This window comes from Perca fluviatilis, chromosome 16 (assembly GCF_010015445.1).
Source record: "Perca fluviatilis chromosome 16, GENO_Pfluv_1.0, whole genome shotgun sequence".
Taxonomy (NCBI): Eukaryota; Metazoa; Chordata; class Actinopteri; order Perciformes; family Percidae; genus Perca; species Perca fluviatilis.
The window spans coordinates 3556856-3584643 of record NC_053127.1 but is presented as its reverse complement, the minus strand read 5'-3'; the positions used below and the strand labels follow the sequence as shown (position 1 = coordinate 3584643).

At 44.9% G+C, this 27788-nt stretch overlaps 2 protein-coding genes across 3 annotated transcripts in view; both read right to left on the bottom strand.

Annotated features, from left to right (window-relative positions):
- LOC120543671 overlaps positions 1-27788 on the bottom strand; it is a 620163-nt gene that overhangs the window by 523266 nt on the left and 69109 nt on the right. The gene's annotated exons all lie outside the window — the stretch shown is intronic.
- zgc:152891 (uncharacterized protein LOC767741 homolog) lies at positions 630-27788 on the bottom strand. The gene is made up of 15 exons (XM_039776828.1): positions 27759-27788; positions 26097-26274; positions 22772-22991; positions 17486-17567; positions 15721-15810; positions 15521-15636; positions 13300-13472; positions 9467-9610; positions 6900-7103; positions 5796-5882; positions 4309-4478; positions 3945-4060; positions 3245-3345; positions 1721-1891; positions 630-1216 (listed from the first exon to the last, which is right to left on the bottom strand). Exons 2-15 carry the CDS (start codon positions 26259-26261, stop codon positions 1037-1039), a joined length of 2019 nt encoding a protein of 672 aa, XP_039632762.1. The 5' UTR covers positions 26262-26274; positions 27759-27788; the 3' UTR covers positions 630-1036.

Sequence of the window (27788 nt, the reverse complement as noted above, 5' to 3'; positions counted from 1 at the left end):
TGAAAACTAAATGTCATAGGGTCCCTGTAAATGCTATTGTACCGGTACACACTTCAGTTCATTGAGCAGATGGACATTGGAAGATATTTTAGGAGAGAGAGAGAAGCAGGAGATTGGCAGGGCAGATGATTCTCATTGAGGTCAGTAGTGGTCTACAGGTCTAAGGAAATGTGGGCCATTTGGTTTTCTTCTAACGGGCATTTGTTGCCAGGTAAAGGCACCAAATATATAGGCCTACATGCATACATAGGCTCCAAGCATACATAGGCTACATGCATACATGCTACATGCATCCATAGGCTACATGCAAACATGCTACATGCATACAAAAGCCTACATGCATACATGCTACATGCATACATAGGCCTACATGTATACATAGGCCTACATAGGCTACATGCATACATAGGCCTACATGCATACATGCTACATGCATACATAGGCCTACATAGGCCTAGATAGGCCACATGCATACATATGCTTACATGCTACATACATAGGCCTACATAGGCTACATGCATACATGGGCTACATGCATACATAGCCTACATGCATACATGCTACATACATAGGCCTACATAGGCTACATGCATACATGGGCTACATGCATACATAGCCTACATGCATACATGCTACATACATAGGCCTACATAGGCTACATGCATACATCGGCTACATGCATACATAGCCTACATGCATAGGCCTACAAATAGCAATCATTACTCCAAATCTTTTATTCCTTCCACCATCAGGTTCATAAATTCAGACAACAGCCACTTTAAATGAGATCCTTATCAACAGCTTATGAGATAAAGTATGCAACATTGCCTATTGATTAGTTTATTCTTTTCAAAACATCGAAAAAAGTGATAAAGACATAGGGAAGAGTGACAAAAGTGTCGAAAAAGACGACCAAAACGTTGAATAAAAAGATTGATTTTAAATTTTGACCCTAGAAAAAGAAACTGTTGCATGGTTGACACAAGAATCAGAAGGGAATGAATGGCTGTCGTTGGATGAGGCTGAAGGAGCCGATTTAAACGGCCACGCTGTTCTCGATGCGTCCGGGACAGAGGTACGGATACGGCAGCTCCAGTTGGCTGTTGCGCTCTGTGATGTCATCAGAAATGGCCTTGAGCTCGGCCTGCAACTGAGCCACCAGCCTGCGGTGGGCGCTGTCGCTGAAGACCTCCTCCTTGTAGCGACACAGAGGAACCTGCAGGGGGAAACACAGACAGACAGACAGACAGACAGAGACAGACACACACACACACACACAGATTGCCCACACACACACACACACACACACACACACACACACACACAGAAACATATGCGCACACACACACACACAAAACACGCACGCACTCACAGATGCACACACACAGACGCACACACACAGACACACACACACACACCAAACACGCACACACAGACCCACACACACACAGACCACCCGCACACACACACAGAAACATATGCGCACACAAACACGCACACACACACACACATGAACACACACACATGCATACACACAGACCCGCACACACAGATACACATGCACACAGACACAGACAAACAGACCAAAACATACACACACACACACACACACACACAACAAACACGCACACACAGACATATTGGCTTTGTTGTATTTGGTTATAAATATAGTGATATTTGATATTTTCTCCGTATCGGCCAGCTTTAGGCGGAGCCTCACAAAGTTGATGGCGGGCAGCGACAGCATGGTCAGCACCGTCAGGACGCGAACGGACGAGTTCACGTCCGGCAGGAAGGAAGTGATGTCATCCTCCGTCACCGAGCCTTTGACCTGCGGCGGAGGACGGGTCATGAAGGCCGGACAGTTTGGTATCCAGAGAGCAAAATCCAACTGGAGGAAACACACACACACACACACACACAATGAGAGACAAGAAGTTCATGTTAGTAAATATAAGAAATTAAAGGGTAACAACCTGGAGCCTGTTTTCCATGTTTTTGTGTCTGAGTGACTGATGGGAAATAAAAAAACTGGTCCAGTATTAAACCAGAACCGAGCTGTAATGTAACCCTACAGGACTAATGTTCAGCAGCAGTTAGAGTCACTAAAAGTTCTGTTGTTGCTGCTGACAAACTCAGATTATTATTCTAAGTGTCTGACAACATTATGGGATGGATCCCTACAGAGATAGACCTTTTAGTTAAAGAGTAAGATCCTTTTAGTTTAACATGAAACAGCCCCGAAATCACCATCACCAAACTCCACCAGACTCCAATAATAATAATACTTTTATGTAGTAGAGACATAAAACCAATTACTTAAGCGTATAGAAGTCACCACTCGACTCCATGTAAATAATCAGGACTTTTATCATCGTAAAACACACTTCATTCAAAGTATAGTAATAAAACTATTAAAAGCCGCCTTCGTTCATCTTTCCACTGTTCCAACAATCACCACTCTGGTTTGGTTGAAATAAACCCTTAATTCAGCCATTTACATGTGGAGATATACTGGCTCTATACACGCTAAAAGTCCTGATTATTTACATGGAGTCTGGTGGAGATATGCTGGCTCTATACACGCTAAAAGTCCTGATTATTTACATGGAGTCTGGTGGAGATTTGCTGGCTCTATACACGCTAAAAGTCCTGATTATTTACATGGAGTCTGGTGGAGATATACTGGCTCTATACACGCTAAAAGTCCTGATTATTTACATGGAGTCTGGTGGAGATATACTGGCTCTATACACACTAAAAGTCCTGATTATTTACATGGAGTCTGGTGGAGATATACTGGCTCTATACACGCTAAAAGTCCTGATTATTTACATGGAGTCTGGTGGAGATATGCTGGCTCTATACACGCTAAAAGTCCTGATTATTTACATGGAGTCTGGTGGAGATATGCTGGCTCTATACACGCTAAAAGTCCTGATTATTTACATGGAGTCTGGTGGAGATATGCTGGCTCTATACACGCTAAAAGTCCTGATTATTTACATGGAGTCTGGTGGAGATATGCTGGCTCTATACACACTAAAAGTCCTGATTATTTACATGGAGTCTGGTGGAGTTTGGTGATGGTGATTTTCGGGGCTTTATCCTTTACGATAAAACTAAAAATTGTCCAGTGGAAGAAGAGTAACTTGAGACAATCTTATTTTATATCGAGACAGATAATCAGGATGGGAACTAAAATATATAAAGTCATGTGACCATCCTGTAGGAAGTGCCCCACCTGGGAGAAGTTAACGGCAGCGTGGAGAGCTGAACAGCTGAAGATGATCATGGTGACGAACTTTGACACTTCTGCCTTGGTCCGAAGAGACGGAGGGAAACCTGAAGAAAACACGGTCAAGACTTTAACCCTTGTAGCTTTTTGTATTTTCTGAGTGAAAATCTTAAATGGAAAACCTTTATTAAAGTTGTTTTTTGAGACTTTTGTGGCTTTCCCTGATGTTTTTGTCACTTTTTTCAACATTTGTCGACTTTTTCTGAGTCTTTTGAAGTCTTTGTGAGTTTTTTCCCAAATGTTTTAAGCTTTTTTTTTTTTTTTTACATTTGCATTTTTTTCGACATTTTTGTCACTTTTGTCACTTTCTTTGACTTTTTTTTGATTTTTTGTCACTTTTTTGTAACTGATTTGTCATTTTTTCCTTTTACTTTTATTCTGACATCTTTGTTACCTTATTCAAAGTTCTTTTATGAATTGTCAAGTCCAGCTGAGATGATTAGTCCATTAAACACACAACTGTTTGGATCCTTTACACTTTCTACAATGTTTTAATACTTTAACTACATTCTTCCTGATGATACTTACACACTTTTACTGTAACAGAGTATTTTTACAGTGTAGTATTAGTACTTTTACTGAAGTACAGGATCTGAATACTTCTTCCAGCGCTGGCTGTAACACACAAACCTGACACATAGTGTACCTGAGTTGTCGTTGAAGCCGTGTGTGTTGATGTCGGTGATCCAGTGTTGAAGCTCAGAATCCTGCTGGACCGCGTCGTCTCCACGGTAATACAGATCTACCCAGCTGATCACAAACCTGCAAAACACACACACACACACACACACACACACACACACACACACACACACACACACACACACAGACACACTTTGGCAGGTAACATTGTGAAGTTAGAAAAAGAAAGAAGCAAACGACTCTGCGTCTTAATCGGCTGGCTGCAGAAACGAGTGTGTGTGTGTGTGTGTGTGTGTGTGAGTGTGTGTGTGTGTGTGTGTGTGTGTGTGTCTGTGTGTGTGTGTGTGTGTGTGTGTGTGTGTGTTTACCTGTGCAGGGCGTCCCAGATTCTCCGTGCGTCCTGGGCGTAGTAGCTCTGCGGCAGCGTGTCCACGCCGCGCTCCATCAGGTCTTCAGGGACGCACAGAGACCCGTAACGAATCCTCTCAGACGCCCGGGACAGGAGGACCGGCAACGCGTCCAGACCGCAACCAATCGCCTGCAGGGACCAGACCAAGACCAGATCACTGCACCACACCGGCCCCCTTTCTCGCTGCTGTAGAAGTCTCTACTCTGGCTTCCAGTGCCTCAAAGAACTCATTTCAAAATACTTTTACTGGTTTATAAATCACTAAACGGTTTAGGGCCAAAATACATTTCTGATCTGCTACTACACTATGACCCACCCAGACCTCTCAGGGGGTCTGGGACAGGTCTACTACACTATGACCCACCCAGACCTCTCAGGTGGTCTGGGACAGGCCTGCTACACTATGACCCACCCAGACCTCTCAGGTGGTCTGGGACAGGTCTGCTACACTATGACCCACCCAGACCTCTCAGGTGGTCTGGGACAGGTCTGCTACACTATGACCCACCCAGACCTCTTAGGTGGTCTGGGACAGGTCTGCTACACTATGACCCACCCAGACCTCTCAGGTGGTTTGGGACAGGTCTACTACACTATGACCCACCCAGACCTCTCAGGTGGTCTGGGACAGGTCTGCTACACTATGACCCACCCAGACCTCTCAGGTGGTCTGGGTCAGGTCTACTTGTTGTCCCCAGAGTCAGAACTAAATAGGGGGAAGCAGCGTTCAGTTTTTATGCTCCACATATCTGGAACAAGCTCCCAGAAAACTGCAGGTCTGCAGCAACTCTCAGTTCTTTCAAATCAAAGCTAAAGACCTTTCTTTTTGATGTTTCCCTTTCTTTAAGTAACCTATTTGTATCTGCTTTTATATGTTTAACTGTTTTAACTGCTCTTTAATGTTTAATTTCACCACCTATAGTTGGTGATAGACGGGCCAAATCAACCAATCAGATCAACGAAGCGGATGAAAATACAACCACGAGCCAGGCTACCCCTGCTGCTGCTGCTGCAGGCCGAGCATAGCTCGTTAGCTCGTTAGCTCAGCGAGCTAGCAGCATGTCAGTAAAGGATATTTGCTGTTTGTGTAACGAGAATTTAGGAATTAAAAGGCCCCATTTCAGGTTCCCGGTCCATATTGCAAAAGAAGGATCCAAGAGGAAAAAGCATTAGCGAGTGGCTAACAGAATTAGGGCTACCGCTGTCTGAAAATCCTGGTTAGCTGATTGGATAAACCATCTGTCTATCACCACCTAAACCTGCCTCAAAACCAAACGCTGATTGGTCAGTCGTTTTGGCGAACGGCTTCAAATGTTCTCTTATCTCAAGATGCCAAACTAATCTGCGAGTGGAGAACTGGAGCTCGCCAGATCAGGACCCTCTCACCAGATCAGGACCCTCTCACCAGATCAGGACCCTCTCATCAGGCTACAGTCGAGGACCAACCTTATCGAACACGCCGCCAGCAGCCAGCAGAGACGCCCGGGCCCTCAGGTTGATCTGCAGACACGTCCTGACGTGCGGCATCAGCAACTGTCCAGAAAAACAGCCAATCAGAGAAGACTTACAAAAACATTAATGTGGGAAACTTTGGCTCAACTGAACTGATGCTAACCAGCTAAAACTAGCATGAAGCTTCAGGTTATTTAAACCTAAAGCTGTGTGTGTGTGTGTGTGTGTGTGTGTGTGTGTGTGTGTGTGTGTGTGTGTGTGTGTGTGTGTGTGTGTGTGTGTGTGTGTGTGTGTGTGTGTGTGTGTGTGTGTGTGTGTGTGTGTGTGTGGGCTTCCTGGACCTGAACATGACGGAATTTCAGAAGCTGGGTGTGTTGCAGGTTTGTGATCAGCTGGGTAGATCTGTATTACAGTCTGTCTCTGTGTGTGTGTGTGTGTCTGTGTGTGTGTGTGTGTGTGTGTGTGTGTGTGTCACTGTGACGCAGTGTAAGAAAGAAATTGCAGAAAACTATATCAACTTAAAGGGTAGCTACAGTTTTTATCATCCTGGACCCTATTACCCCATGTTTCTGTGTCTCAGTGACTGACGGGAACAACAATCTTTGAAATTGGTCCAGTAAGATATCTGTACGTTCCTTCCCGAGGCTCCGAGGCTATTTTGTGAGACACACACACACACACACACACACACACACTTAGCTTAGCAAGACGATTGTGATTGGTTTAAAGAAATAAACCAGAGCATGTTTTTCTCCCATCCAGGAATGCTGTGTGGACTAGTCAGACCTTCCTCCGCAGCGCTGTGGAGGAAGGTCTGGCAAAGCAAGACTAGTCTCTGACAAACTGAAGGCGAGGTGAGTCACATGCATACACACAGACACACACATACAAACACACACACACACACACACAGATGCACGCACACATACACAGATAAACACAGACATACACAGATAAACACACGGACATACACAGATAAACACACAGACATACACACAGACACACACATACACAGACACAGATACACACACACACACACACACACACACACACACACACACACACACACACACACACATGTGTGTGGAGGTGAGTCACCTGGTGCAGTGGGTGGGGCTCTGGCAGCTGCCTCAGCGTGGCCACGCAGCACAGCTCTCCCAGCATGTGCGTGCGCAGGTAGTGGGAGGCCAACTGGTGACACTGGAAGTCTGCGCTGTGGACCCACATCTTAGCCAGCAGCCAATCACAGCCGGGGTCAGAGGGCAGGAAGACCGGGTTGTGAGGGCCGGGGGTCTGCTGCAACTGAGGCAGGAGACAGAGTTACAGACAACCTCCATTCCTTACAACCAAGTGGTGTGTGTACGACACACCAATTCATATGCCATTCAGGTGTGTTACCAAGACGCATAAACACTTTTTTAGCGTGTTTATCAACGCAATTTGCCCACCATTGACCTACATTACGAGTGAATTTTCTAGGGCTGTGCCGTGCTCGAGTGAAGAACTTCTTAGTCGACTAACACTCGTTCAACTGTACCGACTAATCGATTAGTTGATTTAATCGACAGATCTGTAGATCTGAGTTTCTCCGCTAAGAGTCGTGCTAAAAGCACCACTTTAATTCTTGTGTTTACCAGAGATGAGCTCGTACGTTTCTTGGAAATAAGTCATTCAGCATGAAAACAGCATCAGACATGACTAATGGACTAAAGAGATCTAAGCTGACTAAGACCAAACCCACCGATTAGTCCACTAATCCACTAACAGATTAGTATAAAGGGATGTAGGTCTGCATAAGGAGGTTGGTTGTTGTGGCTGATGGGTAAAACACATGATTTTCACCCAGGAGACTGTCAGTACCCGATCCGTTCCACCGGCAAGATCCGTTCTGATAATACCGTTTTACGACCTGCCCAATCTGTTCCACGCTAGCCTCCACCGGGATAGCTAACGGCTAATTAGGCTAACCGCTAGCCGACAGCCTTCAGTCTAAAATAACGCATGCGCAGAACGGATCGTGCAGGCAGAACGGACAGCTAGATTCAGTCTAAAATAACGTTAAGTCAAACATAATGGGGAGAAGCAGCTACAGCTACATTAAGACTTTACAGTAATAACAATAAAGACAAGTGTTGAGTGATTGTATTTTAAATGAGCACAAGAAGTAAAGTAGAGCTGACGTAACAGCTGTTATATATGTTAACGTTTATTTTCAAGTTTTATTTTGAGGGTCTTTTAAAGTTTACATGCTGTCTCAGCTAGCGGTTAGCCGAATTAGCTGTTAGCTAAACTAACGTTAGCTTAACTGTGGAGGCTGACGGCAGACCGCTACAATCAGCTAGCGGTTAGCCGAATTAGCTGTTAGCTAAACTAACGTTAGCTTAACTGTGCAGGCTGACGGCAGACCGCTACAATCAGCTAGCGGTTAGCCAAATTAACCGTTAGCTAAACTAACGTTAGCTGGAGGCTAGCGTGGGAACAGATTGGGTAGTGTCGTAAATCCTCGTACCACAGCACATGCGCAGAATGGATCGTGCCGGTGGAACGGATCGGGTACTGACAGAGACCAGGGAGACCTGTGTCCTGCGTGTGGCAATTTTCAGCTGTTTTTTCTTTTTGTTATTTCTTTTTAAGCCTTCCCCAATTTTTTAAAAAAAACTTTTTTTTTTAATTTTTTTTTTTTTTAACCCCCCCTTTTTTTTTTTTCTAAAACAAAAACAAAAACACACTAAACCAAAACAACGCGTTCGCGATAGTACGTCACGTTCTCGCGATAGTACGTCACGTTCTCGCGATAGTACGTCACGTTCTCGCGATAGTACGTCACGTTCTCGCGATAGTACGTCACGTTCTCGCGATAGTACGTCACGTTCTCGCGATAGTACGTCACGTTCTCACGATAACACACCACGTGGCGACACATGGTGGGTATGTTTACATCTGCTGTATACAGCGTAGATATACACGTGGATAGCTGAAAATGCGTACAGATAGCACGCCACTTGGCTTTAGGAAAGTGGCGTGTATGTTTACGCAAAGTCATCATGTCATGTTGTTACAACAGTGGTGGAACGTGAAGGGAATTATGTCTAAAATTAAAATTATTATGTCTAAAGTGACAAAATAACGGCAACATGTTGTAATTTAAACGTTGTGATTTGACAACGTAACATGAGACACAGCCATCTTCTAACCGTAAACAAACCGGGAACTATATTCTCAGACAGGCTTGCTGCGAGCATATCACTCCGCCAAAGTACTATATTCTTCCGCCTGAGAATATAGTTACCAGTTTGATTACTGGTTAGAAGATGGCTGTGTGTCATGCTAGGTTGTTTTTTTGTACACGCTGTGACTCTACAAATCACAACATGTAAACAGGAACATGTTGGCGTTATTTGGTCACTTACTGGGACCAGTAGGATTACTGGAACCAGTCACCTGCAGGATCTGTGCTGGCCTGATGCCGCTGGCGGCGTCAGACAGCGTTACAGCACGCACGGAGATGAGAAGGGTATGTATGGACTTGTCTAACTCTGGGGGTTACGGTGAATAAGATGAAGTCCCAATAAGTCGGCATGTTCCTTAACATCTTGCTGGAAGGTGTCCCCCTCCTCCAACACACACACACACACACACTGATCCTGATTGTGATTGAAGCTGACCTGGATGGCGATGGGGACCAACTGGCCCTGCAGGTTCTGGTGGAGAAGGACCAGCGGAGCCGACAGGTACGTCTGCTTCCCGTTGACCACGTTGGCCGGGACGCCGTCCAGAACCTCGTAGTCCAACAGGTAGACGGTCCCTTTCTGTCACAGCACAGGACATCAGGACAGAGATTAGAGTAGAGACAGTGCAGGTGAACAGACACACACACACACACACACACACACACACACGCATACAAACACAGACCGACACACACACAAACACACACACAGACACACACGCACACAAACACAGACCGACACACACACAAACACACAGACAGACACAAACACACACACAAACACACACACACGCACACACACACGCATACAAACACACCGACACACACAAACACACACACAGACACACACGAACAAACACAGACCGAACACACACAAACACACAGACAGAACAAACACACACACACGCACACACACACGCATACAAACACAGACCGACACACACACAAACACACAGACAGACACAAACACACACACAAACACACAGACAGACACAAACACACACACAAACACACAGACAGACACAAACACACACACAAACACACACGCACACACACGCATACAAACACAGACCGACACACACACAAACACACAGACAGACACAAACACACACACAAACACACAGACAGACACAAACACACACACACAAACACACAGACAGACACAAACACACACACAAACACACAGACAGCGACACACACAAACACACAGACAGACACAAACACACACACAAACACACACACACGCACACACAAACACAGACCGACACACACACAAACACACAGACAGACACAAACACACACACAAACACACAGACAGACACAAACACACACACAAACACACACGCACACACACACGCATACAAACACAGACCGACACACACACAAACACACAGACAGACACAAACACACACACAAACACACACACAAACACACACACAAACACACAGACAGACACACACACACACTTTTCCTCTAACGTTTCTGACCTTTTTTTTGGCATTTTCCAAGATTATTTTCCGAATTTTTTTAACCTTCTTTTATCTTTTTCTTCAAATATTATAAAATTTAATAAAACACCCAAATTCAATGAGAGTAGTGAACTGATCACTTATTTTACTTGTGCATGGTTGTAGGGAACCATCCACATTATTATTTTTTTGGCAATTTGGAAGAAAACACAAATGTTCTGATATAGAAACTTTTTGAAAATTGGTCAAATAATATATAATAATAAATATCATTTTCAAGAGGAGCATTTCTCTGTGAGAAACTCAAAAACATTTGACCTGAAGACAACAGAAGGGTTAACTTGTGTAGCTTGTTATTTTTCACCCCTTATTCAACTCCAAATAGTTATTGTATATACTATATCCAGTGTTGGGGAGTAACGGAATACATGTAACGGCGTTACGTATTCAGAATACAAATTATGAGTAACTGTACTCCGTTACAGTTACAATTTAAATCGTTGGTATTTAGAATACAGTTACATTGTTAAAATCAATGGATTACATGACGATACTTCTCTGTTTCACGAGTTTATTCACTCTGACTAAATTAAGGCAACTTAATGCATTTTCCACAAGCCCCGATATGAAATAGAAAAAAATAGCTATTTGCGTGATCAGTCACAATGGAGTCGGAACCGGCACGACAGAGCCAGGGCAGGAATAAGTTTCTATCTTGGAAATTCAAACAGCATTTCACATTAAAGAACGAACAGGGAGAATGAAATATAACTGTGCAGTGCAACCGGTGCTTGCCAGCAACCAACCTGCTTTCAGCGTCCAAATTACTCCACTTCCAACCTGAAGAAGCATCTTAAAGTAAGCTATTTTGTTTAATTAGCCAAGGGTAGTCGTCTGCTGTAGTTTTACTGGTCACCTTGCTATTTTAACATTGACGTGCGACTTTACATTCTCCTACCTGCTGATTTACTAGCTCCAGAGCCGTTTAAAGACTGACTAGCCCCGTTTGACATGCTAGCTAGTTAGCTAAAATTAGCTCGTGGTAGCAAGACTGCGGTTAGATTTTTTTGTATGCAGTTCGGGACTACCAATACAATAAACTATCTGCTTGTTAGGTACACATTCAGCTAGTTGGAATAAAAAGAACACACCATTAGAGGCCTGTTTAGTAAGCTGGATGTGATAGCTGCATTCCTACACTTATAAAACGCAATTCAATGTGGAAGTAATCCTGAAGTAATCCAAGTATTCAGAATACGTTACTCAGATTGAGTAACGTAACGGAATACGTGTGGGCATGTATTCTGTATTCTGTAACGAAATACGTTTTGAAAGTATCCTTCCCAACACTGACTATATCTAGTATTATATAGTAATAGCAAGATAACAAACATACATACATTTTAAACTCATAATGTTGATGATTACTGCTATGATTATAATTCTTTTTTTTGCATTACAAGTTTTCTAAAAATGTTCTGTTTAAATATAGCAAATGAGACATTATCGAAGGCTAACGTTTGGTGAATTTAGGAGAAATCTTCAGACAAACAGACATAGTGAAGTAGAATACAGGTTTTCTTTCCATTAGTCTGGAAAAAGACATGTTGTAGAGCTTCTTTGTTCCATGTGCAATAACTCGGCTTAATTTGCACATGTAGTGAAGAGTGTTTAGAGATTGGTCCTGTGGTGTTGTGTATATATTGTACATACAGAAAACATTGTTGTATTGTTGTCTTTTTGTTTATTTGAACGTAGTTTGCATGTTTTTTTATCTTGCATTTCTGACTGCAGATCAAGTTTCCCAGTTGGGATAATGGACCTTTTTCACAGCAGACATGTTGACTCGTCATAGTAAGAAAGGCACAGCTGAAATTTAAACCTTAACAATGGCTCAGTTCCATCAAGTGTCCCAGTAAGATATTTCAGTGAGTCAGCATGAACAATACCAGGACCTCTCCTAAGTGGAATGCAGCCATCAGTAATGGTTTAATACCAGGGTCTCTCCTAAGTGGAATGCAGCCATCAGTAATGGTTTAATACCAGGACCTCTCCTAAGTGGGATGCAGCCATCAGTAATGGTTTAATACCAGGGTCTCTCCTAAGTGGAATACAGCCATCAGTAATGGTTTAATACCAGGACCTCTCCTAAGTGGAATGCAGCCATCATTAATGGTTTAATACCAGGGTCTCTCCTAAGTGGAATGCAGCCATCATTAATGGTTTAATACCAGGGCCTCTCCTAAGTGGAATGCAGCCATCATTAATGGTTTAATACCAGGGCCTCTCCTAAGTGGAATGCAGCCATCAGTAATGGTTTAATACCAGGACCTCTCCTAAGTGGAATGCAGCCATCAGTAATGGTTTAATACCAGGACCTCTCCTAAGTGGAATGCAGCCATCATTAATGGTTTAATACCAGGACCTCTCCTAAGTGGAATGCAGCCATCATTAATGGTTTAATACCAGGGTCTCTCCTAAGTGGAATGTAGCCATCATTAATGGTTTAATACCAGGGCCTCTCCTAAGTGGAATGCAGCCATCAGTAATGGTTTAATACCAGGACCTCTCCTAAGTGGAATGCAGCCATCAGTAATGGTTTAATACCAGGGCCTCTCCTAAGTGGAATGCAGCCATCAGTAATGGTTTAATACCAGGACCTCTCCTAAGTGGAATGCAGCCATCATTAATGGTTTTGAATACACCTGTGCTTGTCCTACTATGACATGTCAACATGTCTGCTGTGAAAAAGGTCTATAAAGTGACTGAACTGAAAGAGCCCAAAATCAGGATTGCACACCTGTAGCTCCTGCTCGAGGGAGGAGCCTGCGGACAGGAAGGGGCGGAGCATGTCAGAGGTGACGGAGAGGTTCGGAGGAAGGCGTCGGGTCTGACGCAGCAGCAGCGGGTTGCAGCCGTTCAGACACTGGTAGCCGAAGTACCAATCCTCCATCCAGTGATCCTTAACGAACTCTGAGAGAGAGAAATCAACATTTTCACACCCTAGCAAACACCGAGCAATGAGCCTACAAGTCATTTAGCAACACCCCAGCAAGAAGCAGCCACGGGGACTTTTTGAGCACACATCTCAGCTTGAGATTCACTGCCAAAACCAAGGCCAAATCAAGCTCATTTACACATCCAGCGCTGAGAATCTACGCATTGTTATTACGTTTAGGCTGTTATATCATTATTCTGGCTCGTTTCGTTCCACGTTTAGTTGAGTTTATGTAGCAGCGAAGTAACACAGTCAGCAAAAGTGGCAGCGTCTGCAACATTGTAGATGAAAACACCAAAGAAGAAGAAGGTAGTCAGGAAGACAGCCTCTGATTGGTCACCTCACAACATTCTGGGAGTCATGGCTGGCAGTCAAACAATACCTTTTCATAAAAATGACTAAATAACAGCTCAGTCGCAAATTCATTATTCTGGGATTATTGTGCAAAGTCTCAGAAAAATACACTGAAGTTCCAGGCTGGATTTAAAAATCTTCTGGAAAGCCTACAATCACACAGAAGCCATCTTTGGACAGGCCAAGGTGTTAGCTTCCATGCTTAGCAATCAGAACGACGCTAGCGTAAAGCATTGCAGAGATATCTAACATTACGTAAGTTGATTTATGGATTCATAATTATGGAATTTTTAGTGTACAAAGACACTGTAGTTCCAGGCTGGATTAGAAAGCTTCTGGAGTTGCCGGGTTGGCTCAGCGGGTAGAGCAGGCGCACATATACTGGGAGATTTATGCCTCGATGCAGAAGGTCCAGGGTTCAAATCCAACCTGTGATGATTTCCTGCATGTCTTCCCCCTCTTTCATTTAGCTGTCCTGTCAAATTTAAGGTGGAAAAGCCCAAAAAATTATAAAATAAGCTTACCACACTGTATTGATCAGTGGGGTCAAAGATGACACGTTTTGGTCAGCGCTCTTCTGACTCTGATTAAGTTGTTCTAGATAGATAATGTTAGATGCGATTCAGTTTCTGAGCCCTATTTTAACGATCTAAGTAAGGTGTGCCGGGCGCCTGGTCCTAAAGGGTTGTCCTTAGTGTCTTCGTTAATCAGAGGTGTGTTTTGGGCGTAACATGCAATCAACCAATCAGAGATCATCTCCCATTCCCTTTAAAAGCCAGGCGCGCTTGGACCTTGGAGCATTGCTGTTATGATGGAGGATTTAGACTGTAATATTTTTATTTGTAATCTTCTGCGTATGTGTGTGTGTGTGTGTGTGTGTGCTGCTGTGCGTCCCTGTGTGTGTAACAAGCATAGTGTGCACGAGCCTAGGAGCATTTTCCTACTGCTCTGTTAAAATAACAATGAAATGCTATACGTTACTGCCTGCCACAAGTATAGCACAGTCCTAGAATGCATCCTGAATGCATACCTCACCTCCCGGTAAGACCAGCACACTCAGAATGCACCTGAACACACCTCCCTATAAGACCCAGTCCCCAGAATGCACCTGAACACACCTCCCTGTAAGACCATAACTTGAATACACCTGAACACACTTCCCTGTAAGACCTGCATGCCCCAAACGCACCTGAACACACCACTCTGTGAGACCAGCACGCCCAGAATGCACCTGAACACACCTCCCTGTAAGACCAGCACGCCCAGAGTGCACCTGAACACACCTCCCTGTAAGACCAGCACGCCCAGAGTGCACCTGAACACACCTCCCTGTGAGACCAGCACGCCCAGAATGCACCTGAACACACCTCCCTGTGAGACCAGCACGCCCAGAGTGCACCTGAACACACCTCCCTGTAAGACCAGCACGCCCAGAGTGCACCTGAACACACCTCCCTGTGAGACCAGCACGCCCAGAATGCACCTGAACACACCTCCCTGTGAGACCAGCAAGCCCAGAATGCACCAGGTGTATTTGTTATTTAAACGACGTAGGCGCTGGACAGGAAACTGAAAACTGCGTCGGTCTTAAACTAGCAAAGACACTTGTGTCGGTGCAAGATAGGACTCTGAGATAGGGTCCTATATATTTCTTGGTTTTGTTTCTTACTGGCGATGTCGTTCTGGTGTCCGCTGTGGGCGAAAACCGTCTCCAGCTTAGTGAAACTCTCCCAGGCCTCCTCTCGGCCGGCGAAGCCCTTCAGGTAGTGCAGGTTAGCGGGCGGACTGAAGACAAAGAAAACAAACACAAGTCATGTCCCGAGTCTGTCTGCTTCAGTCAGAACCAAGAAGTAAAGTGTGAGACTTCACCTGGTGTGTGTGTAGCTGAGGTTCGGCCCGAGTTCGGACACACTGCTCACGTCAACACACTGAGGAGCGCCGTCGACAAACTTACGCCATCTGCAATGATGACACAAGAAGAGAACGGAGATCTTAGGAACCATAAAGACTTTCTGACCGAACTGTTCTGCCTCAAAAACCATCTATTACCAGATGGCATTATCTGTTGTTTCCCAGTCGGCCACTAAGTTCACAAAAATCTTAGGCTACATTTGCATCGCTACGTTTTGGTTTCAAAAGGAATATCTTCTGCTACGTTTCCCCCTCTCATTCCCCCTGCTCTGGCGTTTCCCCCTCTCATTCCCCCTGCTCTGGTGTTTCCCCTCTCATTCCCCCTGCTCTGGTGTTTCTCCCTCTCATTCCCCCTGCTCTGGTGTTTCCCCCCTCATTCCCCCTGCTCTGGTGTTTCCCCTCTCATTTCCCCCTGCTCTGCCGGTTTCCCCTCTCATTCCCCCTGCTCTGGTGTTTCCCCCTCTCATTCCCCCTGCTCTGGCGTTTCCCCCTCTCATTCCTCCTGCTCTGGCGTTTCCCCCTCTCATTCCTCCTGCTCTGGCGTTTCCCCCTCTCATTCCTCCTGCTCTGGCGTTTCCTCCTTTCATTCCCCCTACTCTGGTGTTTCCCTCTCTCATTCCCCCTGCTCTGTGTTCCCCTCTCATTCCCCCTGCTCTGGTGTTTCCTCCTCTCATTTCCCCCTGCTCTGTGTTCCCCTCTCATTCCCCCTGCTCTGGCGTTTCCCCCTCTCATTCCTCCTGCTCGCGTTTCCTCCTTTCATTCCCCCTACTCTGGTGTTTCCCTCTCTCATTCCCCCTGCTCTGGTGTTTTCCCCTCTCCATTTCCCCCTGCTCTGGTGTTTCCTCCTCTCATCCCCCTGCTCTGTTGTTTCCTCCTCTCATTCCCCCCTGCTCTGTGTTCCCCTCTCATTCCCCCTGCTCTGGTGTTTCCCCTCTCATTCCCCCTGCTCTGGTGTTTCCCCTCTCATTCCCCCTGCTCTGGTGTTTCCTCCTCTCATTCCCCCTGCTCTGGCGTTTCCCCCTCTCATTCCCCCTGCTCTGGCGTTTCGCCCTCTCATTCCTCCTGCTCTGGCGTTTCCTCCTTTCATTCCCCCTACTCTGGTGTTTCCCTCTCTCATTCCCCCTGCTCTGTGTTCCCCTCTCATTCCCCCTGCTCTGGCGTTTCCTCCTCTCATTCCCCCTGCTCTGGCGTTTCCCCCTCTCATTCCCCCTGCCTCTCATTCCCCCTGCTCTGGCGTTTCCCCCGCTCATTCCCCCTGATCTGGCTTTTCCCCCTCTCATTCCCCCTGCTCAGGTGTTTCCCCCTCTCATTCCCCCTGCTCTGTTTCCCCCTCTCATTCCCCCTGCTCTGGCAAAAAATATTGAAAAAAATTAGATCTGGGCAAGATTTGAGTGTTCACACTACTTCTGAAGAAGTCTGAACTGGTCACTTGACCCCAAAAAAAAATCAGATTTGGGCCACTTTTGCCTGCAGTCTGAACGTAACAGACAAGTTCACAAACTCTAACTTGAGGCACTAGTTTGAGCCCCCCTAAAAAGGGTCTAAAATATTCCCTCGAAACTGTGTGAAAGGGGCTCTGAGGTTAGTTTTCTCTTGTTTTGGTGGGAGTGTCAGAGATGTAACCCAATCAGCAGTGACGTGTCTGTAAACTGGTGGTAATAAAAAGGCTTCCAGTTTAAATAACTGTTGTGCTATCTTTTGTCGGGGCTGTTTATGCTTTTACCTGATGAGTTTCTGTTGATTCTGCAGCTGTCTGAGTCGCTGCTGCTTCAGCTTCTCTTCTGTCTCGTCCTTCAGCAAACACACTGTGGAGGAATAATGGTAACAGTAGTAGTAAGTTTGATAAGAAGAATGTCTCCTCTATATAAAATGTTTACAACGAGCTATAAAGTAAAATATCAACTAAAGTTAGAAGCTCACAAACTTTGTATACGATCACTGATCTCTATCTATCTCAACTTTGCTCTCATGAAGATGTATTTCATTTCACTTTAATCACAAACAAAGGCAGGTAAAGTTGCAGAACAAATCAATCAGAAGTACAGCGAAGGATTTTGACATAAATTACCGTACTCTGACTCGGTATTATCAAAAGATTACCAGAGACAGCCATGCCAACAACAATGGTTGGTTTTACAACGGCCACGGAAGATGTTTTTTCACCTGATTTGGAAAAGCAGCTTGTTGAGTATATTACTAGGTCAGCTGACATTTATTTTGGTCTGTTTACCAAGTGAGTTCAGAAAGCTTGCCTACCAGTTTACTATGGCACACCAGCTGAGGTTCGCGCCTTTTTGGGCAGAAAACGAAAAGGCCAGCAAAGATTTACAGGCTTCTTAAAGGAAAAGCCTTGTTTACTCCTTTTGGACAACCACGTGTCTCATCTGTCCATTGATGGACTCAATTATGCCAAAGAAAATGGCATAATCATGCTGTCCATTCCCACCCCACTGCTCACATCGGCTCCGACCATGAGACAGGTCTGTCTACGGGCCACCGAAGAGGCTCATCAACAGCGCTTGTGATGCCAGGATGAGGAACAACCCGGGGAAAACAATGTCAATTTATGACACACCTGAGATTGTGGCAATTGCCTATCCTCTGGCTGCAACGCCCTTGAACATTCAGGCTGGCTTTAGGGTGGCTGGTCGTTCAACCTTACAACAGAGATGTATTTCTGGAAACTGTTTTGGTGAGGCTAAACCCAAGCTTTAAGCCCCTGAGGTGCTCGAGTAATTGACGCACTTTTTACCTTTTTGATCAATGAAAGTCCAAGTCATATTTGCAGTTAACGCCATTGGTTCAATTTATTTCCATGAGATATTCGTTGGTTTTCCAGACAAATTACTGCTTGTGTATGCTTGTGTAGCGTTGATGTGTGGGTGTGCGTGCGTGTGCATGGTCAAAAACTGTATGCGCTTCCCGGTTACACCTGAGGAACCAAAGATTGGTTCCTATTTATACCAAGAGCACTAATTGGCTCTTACACTGAGCTTGCACCATCCTACGTCACAGATCGCCCCATGCAGAACCCTGTCCTGCCAGGCCCCAGCACCAACTCTGCTCTGCCAGGCCCCAGCACCAACTCTACCCTGCCAGGCCCCAGCACCAACTCTACCCTGCCAGGCCCCAGCACCAACTCTACCCTGCCAGGCTCCAGCACCAACTCTGCTCTGCCAGGCCCCAGCACCAACTCTACCCTGCCAGGCCCCAGCACCAACTCTGCTCTGCCTAGCATGCCCAGTCATGCTTCTGCTATCACCAGCTCACTCTTACCCAGCAATGCTGTGCTGACAGCAGGCATCGAACTCCAAAGGACATCCGGCCATATCCAAAAGCTGGCCCCTGAAAACCAGCCAGCAAAGGAAGAAAACGATGCAAATCAGCAATTCTTACTGACATGCCAGTGAAGTAGCAACTAGAAATAGAAAAGAATAAGGCTCAATCTAGCAAAAAGCTGTTTCAAAAGACACGGAAGCAAGTGTGGGGTGGCGGGGGGGAGAGTCAAAATCTGGACCTACGAAGAACAAGGCAGCTAAAAGAAGAAACATTATACAAGAGTCATCATCAGATGATGAAGAGTGCTTCTGCCTCGTCTGTGTGGAGCCATTTTCAAACAGTCGTCCAAAAGAGACCTGGGTAAAATGTGTAAAATGCAAAAAATGGGCCCATAATGCTTGCACCTTAGGCCAGGCAATTTATGTGTGCCAGAATTTTGACTCTTAAGATGAGTCTGATTAGTCAAATACAGGCCAGGGCATCTGTTTAGTTCAGGTTAAACATGTTAAGTTATCAGCAAGTTATCTGCAGCATTCAATTCAGTTATCATGAATCTATGTGCAAGCCAGACAACAGTAGAGTTTAAAGTGCCCATATTATGAAAAAAAATCACTTTTTCTGGGATTTGGGGTGTTATTTTGTGCCTTTGGTGCTTCCACAGGCATACAAACTTGCGAAAAAAGACCATCCATGGTGTCCTGAGTGAGATATGGTTCTGAATGTGTCCTGCCGTCAGTCTCCTGGTGAGCTGGTCAAAATCTGCACAGCTTTCTACGCCACTAGCCGAAACCAGGGGGCTAAACCACGTGCGCCCTGGTTTAGAAGAAGTCTCCCGGCTAATCCTGCCTTGTACTGACTGAAGTTGGAGAAACAGCTAGCTAGCTCATGTAGTCCTTACCTAGCTACTGAGCATGTAGTCCTTACCTAGCTACTGAGCATGTAGTCTTACCTAGCTACTGAGCATGTAGTCCTTACCTAGCTACTGAGCATGTAGTCTTACCTAGCTACTGAGCATGTAGTCCTTACCTAGCTACTGAGCATGTAGTACTTACCTAGCTACTGAGCATGTAGTCCTTACCTAGCTACTGAGCATGTAGTCCTTACCTAGCTACTGAGCATGTAGTCCTTACCTAGCTACTGAGCATGTAGTCCTTACCTAGCTACTGAGCATGTAGTCCTTACCTAGCTACTGAGCATGTAGTCCTTACCTAGCTACTGAGCATGTAGTCCTTACCTAGCTACTGAGCATGTAGTCCTTACCTAGCTACTGAGCATGTAGTCTTACCTAGCTACTGAGCATGTAGTCTTACCTAGCTACTGAGCGTGTAGTCTTACCTAGCTACTGAGCATGTAGTCTTACCTAGCTACTGAGCATGTAGTCCTTACCTAGCTACTGAGCATGTAGTCTTACCTAGCTACTGAGCATGTAGTCTTACCTAGCTACTGAGCATGTAGTCCTTACCTAGCTACTGAGCATGTAGTCCTTACCTAGCTACTGAGCATGTAGTCTTACCTAGCTACTGAGCATGTAGTCCTTACCTAGCTACTGAGCATGTAGTACTTACCTAGCTACTGAGCATGTGCGACTGCCAACAATGATGGTACAGAAGAAAAGATATCTCACTCTGTAGCTAAAATAGAGAGTTGAACACAGGGTGAAAAGAGGAGCTGCAGCAATGTGCAGTACAACAAAAATATGGTGTTTTTTGATAATTAAACCATGTAAACCTATTCTGGTACAACCTCTAAATACAATTATGAACCTGAAAATGAGCAGAATATGGGCGCTTTAAAGCTCAAAGTAAAGTGGCCTTTCTACTTAATGTGTTTTGATTGAAATGTGTATTGTTTTTCCAGATTCTCTAGGCATGATTGATTATATTTCCAGTTCTGGTTTGAATTTAAAAATTAAAATCAATATTCACAAATAAGTATTTGTGTTCTTATTTTTAAATAATCTAGTGTGACAAGTTACCCGCCGATGGGGCAAATTATCACAAGTGCACATTCTCTATTCAACAGTGTACAACTCTGTAATGAGATAAGATATGAAAATGTTATGAATACAACATGTGTTCCCAACACTTCCTTCTTTCATTTGGTATGACATTTATACCATTGTGTTGTATGGTGCTCAGTAAATGTTAGACAGTGTGAATAGTGTGACAACATACCCTGCTCTCCCTACTTTTAACCACTTCCTCAATGACTAACGCAGCTCTTTTGCAACGAGCACATACACACATTTTGTCAATATAATATTTATACGCAGGGTTCCCGGATAGCTCAGTTGGTAGAGGTTTACTCCTCAACCCGGCGGGCCAGGGTTCGACTCTGACTTGCGGCCCTTTGCTGCGTGTCATTCCCCTCTCTCCCCTTTCATGTCTACAGCTGTCCTATCAATTAAAGGCCTAAAATGCCCAAAAAATTATCAGTAGGCTGTGAGAAAGTGGAAATGGATCTGGTGAGCAGAAAAAGTTGTTGTTTGGCAGTACTTTCAGTCAAAAGAAGACCATTCAAGTCCAGCTACATGTTCAATCTGTTCAATGCTGATTGGTCTGGTGGTGGCGAGGACCCTAAACTATACACAACATGGCCGCTGTTACAACATCTGGTCTGAAACATCTGAAAGAATACGAGTTGTGCACGAAGGAATCTCCAGACAGCAGCCAGAATGCAGCAACTTCAGGTACGGCAAAGGAAGGACAGTCCCTGTTTACTTCATTCATGTGTTTACTGTGTTCATGGACTGAGGATGGGAGGAGGAACCAGTGGGTTCAGGATTCGGCCGGACCCCAAAAATCAGGATTCAGTGCATCCCTACTTCTGTAGCCACTTTTGACTTTTGGCAGCTTTATAGAAACTTAAGTTCTGGATTCTTTACATTGTTGCATCCCACTAGGAACAGCCACAGGAGGTAAGGTGAGGACGTATAAGAGCAATGGACACATGCCTTTCACATAGGAGACCATGTCCCATTTGGTTATTTGATGTATACAGAGTATTGAATATCTTTTTAAGATTTTTTGCATGCAGTAGCAAGGGGGGGTAAGCGAGCATCCTGAAAGCGTATGGGGAGATTCTAGGCTAACAAGCCATCACCTCCCGTTAGCATCCCATTGACTGCCATTCATTTTGGCGTCACTTTGACAGTGAATAACTTTACATCTGAAGAGTTTAAAGACTCTATTTGTCCGTTGTTTATTTCTAAAGAAACACGACAATGTATAAAAGGCTCCATTACCTTGTAGCTCACGTTATGGCTCCATAGCAGACGCTTTTATAACAATAGGCTAACGATTGGGTCATAACCACGAGACTTACTGTCACACAGTAGAGGAATTACCGTATAGTACAGGAGAAGCTCACAGGCAGTTTGGACTTCCATTATCTGTTTAGGTTTAATTACTAATGTTAACTAGCATGTTAGTGATCAGTAATTAGCCTGTGTCTATGTTATCTCCTTACATATACCTACGCTCTCCGTCTCTGTAAGATTGGGAATGATTGAGATTTCTCTCGGCACAGCTACCAGAAGACTTCACACTTTCAGACAGGTCAGATCTTCAAGCTCAGTTGGAGGCTGCTCAGTAACGCTCAGCCATCACTGGAAAAGTGCTTTTAATTGACTTAAGGGGGGACTTAATTGACTTAAGTCTAAGGGGTTGCGGTGTCCATTTCTTTCACTTTCTATGTGCAGTAGTGTGAGAGTATCTTCTTCTCTACTTACACTTTCCGCTCCGCAGCTCCACGTCGCCGTCTGCTGGTCTCAGCCATCGGTCACACAGGAACACTTCTGGATCTGTCTCCGGCCCGTCTGCCAGCCTGCGGACCTCCACCCGGCTGCAGTGCCAGTCCAGGTTGGGGAAACCGGTCCGAGCCTCCAGGCGAAGCCGGACCAGAAGCAGACGACCAAAAGGATCGCTGGCCCGGACCCGAACCGCACGCGACTGTCAGGACGAGAGGAACAGATCGTTCTTTGTATATTTTCTGCAACACACACACTTCTCCTCCCAGTTTCAGCTTCTGAGCTTTTAATGCTGTATCTCCAAAACAGAGAATGTACTGTAAAAAAAAACTGTAAAACTAATGGACGGAGCTTCCAAACTCAGGGCCCTATCCTGCACCGCAGCGCAACGCCCGACACAAGTGTCTTTGCTAGTTTAAGACCGACGCAGTTGTCAGTTTCCCGTCCAGCGCCCACGTCGTTTAAATAGCAAATGCACCTGCACCCATCTGTGACCCATGGCTGGTCTTACAGGGAGGTGTGTTCAGGTGCATTCTGGGCGTGCTGGGCTTACAGGGAGGTGTGTTCAGGTGCATTCTGGGCGTGCTGGTCTTACAGGGAGGTGTGTTCAGGTGCATTCTGGGCGTGCTGGTCTTACAGGGAGGTGTGTTCAGGTGCATTCTGGGCGTGCTGGTCTTACAGGGAGGTGTGTTCAGGTGCATTCTGGGCGTGCTGGTCTTACAGGGAGGTGTGTTCAGGTGCATTCTGGGCGTGCTGGTCTTACAGGGAGGTGTGTTCAGGTGCATTCTGGGCGTGCTGGTCTTACAGGGAGGTGTGTTCAGGGGCATTCTGGGCGTATTGCTATCTTGAGGCAGCGGGAAGTGATCGCTCCATTGACCAACAAAAACCTGGTCTAAAGTCAGTAACTCAGCATTTCATTGTTATTTTAACAGAGCATTAGTAAAATGCTCCTAGGCTCGTGCACAGCGTGTGCACACTATGCTTGTTACCACACAGGACACACGCGGCACATACGCACACACACACACACACAAACACACACACAGCAGCACACACACACACACATGCAGAAGATTACTAATAAAAATATTACGGTGTAAATCCTCCATCATAACAGCAATGCTCCAAGTTCCAAGCGCGCCTGGCTTTTAAAGGGAATGGGAGATGATCTCTGATTGGTTGATTGCATCTTACGCCCAAAACACACCTCTGATTAATGAAGACACTAAGTACAATCCTCTACAGTGCCTGACAAAAGTCTTGTCGCTTATCTAAGTTGTAGGAACAACAAATAATAACTTGACTTGTAGTTAATCAATTGGAATCAGAAATGGCTCATATGAAAGGCAAAGGCTTCTGTATTATACTTATTATACCAAAATAAAGTCTTGTATCATTTATTGAGTTTTATCACTGAATTAGGACAGACACCAATGTGTTAATGACAGTATTTGTCACAGGTGAAGCTCTAATCTGTGAATGGCTGAATCATTTAAAGACACGACAAGACTTTTGTCAGGCACTTTAATATTAGTCAAAATAATTCATAATTTCTGCTTTTTTGACTCAAAACTGTTGTATAATTTCCTTTAAAAGAGGTTTATTGACCATGATTTCCAAAAATAAGTGTAGCAGTAGTGGTAATAAGGTGGTGAGTGGCGCGTATACAGTACCGGTGGTAGTGGACAACAAAAAGGGACAAAAACATTTTAAAGAAAGTGTCAAAAACATGACAAAAACATTGAAAAAAAGTGTTAATTTTCGACTTTGGCCAGAGAGGATAAGTGCACGCTTGGTGTGAAGACAACAGGAGAGTTAACTTTAGGGAACAAATGGAGCTCCGTCACGCTCTGCGTCGCGTGGTCACCTTCAGGAAGTGAAGTCACGTCTGATTTGAATCCAAACTTCCGTCTTTTTATCAACTTGACTCAGTAGTTTTGGTATCTGAACCTGAACCAGACTGGGACCGGTTCACAACGTTAACCACGTGGTTAAAACCTACAGATGTTCTACTACCGATACGATCAGTAAAGCCTCCGATACCACCTAAAATACTGGATGAAGAGTCTCACACACACACACACACACAGACATACACAGACATACACAGACACACACACACGCATGCACACACAGACAGACACACACAGACACACATGCACACACACACACACACAGACATACACAGACACACACACACGCATGCACACACAGACAGACACACACAGACACAAACACACACAGACACACATGCACACACACACGCAGACACACACACGCACATGCAGACACACACACGGATATGCACACAGACATACACAGACACACAGACACACAGGCACACACACATGCACACACACACAGACACACATGCAAACACAAACACGCATACACACATGCATACATACACACACACACACACACACACGACATACAGACACACATGCAAACACACATGCACACACATTGTCATACCTGTCCAGGGACTACAGGTGGAAATTAGCAATTGTTGCTATAACCTGGCCCAAGACATATTCTCTTGTTTAACAAGTTTAATGTTTATTTGTGCACTGTCCCTGTTTCAAATAAATCAATTTCCAATTCCAATTCCACAGACAGACACACGCACACACATGCACACACACAGACACACACATGCAAACACACACACACATGCACACACACACAGACACACATGCAAACACACACGCACACACAGACACACACATGCACACATACACACACACATGCACACACAGACACACATGCAAACACACACAAACACACATGCACACACACACAAAGCATGCAAACACACAACACACACACACACACACACGCACACACGCACACACACAGCACACACAGACACACATGCAAAACACACACACACATGCAACACACACACACATGCACACACACACAGACACACACGCATACACAAACACGAATACACATGCATACATACACACACACACACAGCACAACTAGCACACACACATGCAAACACACACGCACACACAGACAGACACACGCACACACATGCACACACACAGACACACACATGCAAACACACACACACACACATGCACACACACACAGACACACATGCAAACACACACACACACACAGACACACGCACACACATGCACACACACACATGCACACACAGACACACACACACAGACACACATGCAAACACACACACACACACACACACACACATGCACACACAGACACACATGCAAACACACACACACACACATGCACACACATAAACACACACACACACAGGATGAAAACTCACCGAGCCGGGCAGGAGATGTTCTCCCTCCCTCACACTGATGGGCGGAGTCTCCCCCTGAGAGCCAATCAGGTTGAGCCACAGACGGCTGAAGGTCCCACAGGTGAGGCCAGGTGAGGTGTGGACACACACCTCAAACTCCCGACAGGAAGCCATCGTGTCGGCCATGACGGGGACACAGCTGGGGAGGAAAGGAGGAAATCTTGTGTATTTTTTGTCTTTAGTTGTAATTGTGTGTTTATGAAAGGGTCACCACTGATAAGATCTCATTTGATTACCTCCGAAATTTGACTTGGAAATGAGAGACAGCCACTGTTAGTGTGGGCGTCATGTCATATGACACAGAGGACAACTCTAACTACACTGATCTCTTTCATCTTAAAGGTCACACACACACACAGACTCACACAGACACACAGACGCACACAGACAGACAGACACATACGCACACACACACACAGATATAGACACATAGACACACACAGACACACACACAAGCACACACACAGATATAGACACATAGACACACACAGACACACACACAAGCACACACACAGACACACATGCACAGACACACAGACACACAGACACACACAAACACAGACACACACGCACAGACACACACACACACGCACCAACACACACGCACAGACACACAGACACACACAAACACAGACACACACGCACAGACACACACACACACACAGACACAGATACACACAAACACAGACACATACCAACACAGACACACACACAGACACATGCGCGCATACGCCACATACACACACACACAGACATACACACACACACAGACATACACACACACACACAGACATACACACACACACACACACGTAACTAAGTACATGTACTCCAGTACTGTACTTCAGTCCAAATGTTGAGGTACTTGTACTTTACTTGAGTCTTTTCTGTTCATGCCACTTTCTACTTCTACTCCGCTACATTTCAGAGAGAAATATTGGACTTTTTACTCCACTACATTCATCTGTTCCAGCTTTAGTTACTAGTTACTTTAGTTACTTGTTACTTTAGTTACTCCATTACATTCATCTGTTCCAGCTTTAGTTACTAGTAACTTTAGTTACTCCGCTACATTCATCTGTTCCAGCTTTAGTTACTAGTAACTTTAGTTACTCCGCTACATTCATCTGTTCCAGCTTTAGTTACTAGTTACTTTAGTTACTCCTCTACATTCATCTGTTCCAGCTTTAGTTACTAGTTACTTTAGTTACTCCTCTACATTCATCTGTTACAGCTTTAGTTACTAGTAACTTTAGTTACTCCGCTACATTCATCTGTTCCAGCTTTAGTTACTAGTTACTTTAGTTACTAGTTACTTTAGTTACTCCTCTACATTCATCTGTTCCAGCTTTAGTTACTAGTTACTTTAGTTACTAGTTACTTTACACATTAAGATTACTGCACACAGAACACATGTAGTTTATAACATCTGATGTTTGATTCTAAAGTAAACTAGCCAACAATATAAAGTCCACACACACACACACACACACACACACACACACACACACACATGCACAGTGTTAATGTAATATATTACAACTTCACACACACACACACAACTTCTTTTTAGAGTGTAATCTAAACTATCTAAATTAAATGATGAGACAGGTGAGCGTATACCTGCAGAGCGAGGCGCCTCCTCTCCTGTCA

What these genes read in the sequence shown, in the direction of transcription:
- zgc:152891 (XM_039776828.1), bottom strand. Translation starts at nt 26,261, where the DNA reads ATGGCCGACACGATGGCTTCCTGTCGGGAGTTTGAGGTGTGTGTCCAC. An exon ending in CTCAGCTACACACACACCAG is followed by an intron (nt 15,637 to 15,720) that starts GTGAAGTCTCAC and finishes CTTTGTCTTCAG; the next exon opens with TCCGCCCGCTAACCTGCACT. An exon ending in ATCTGGGACGCCCTGCACAG is followed by an intron (nt 4,061 to 4,308) that starts GTAAACACACAC and finishes TGTGTTTTGCAG; the next exon opens with GTTTGTGATCAGCTGGGTAG.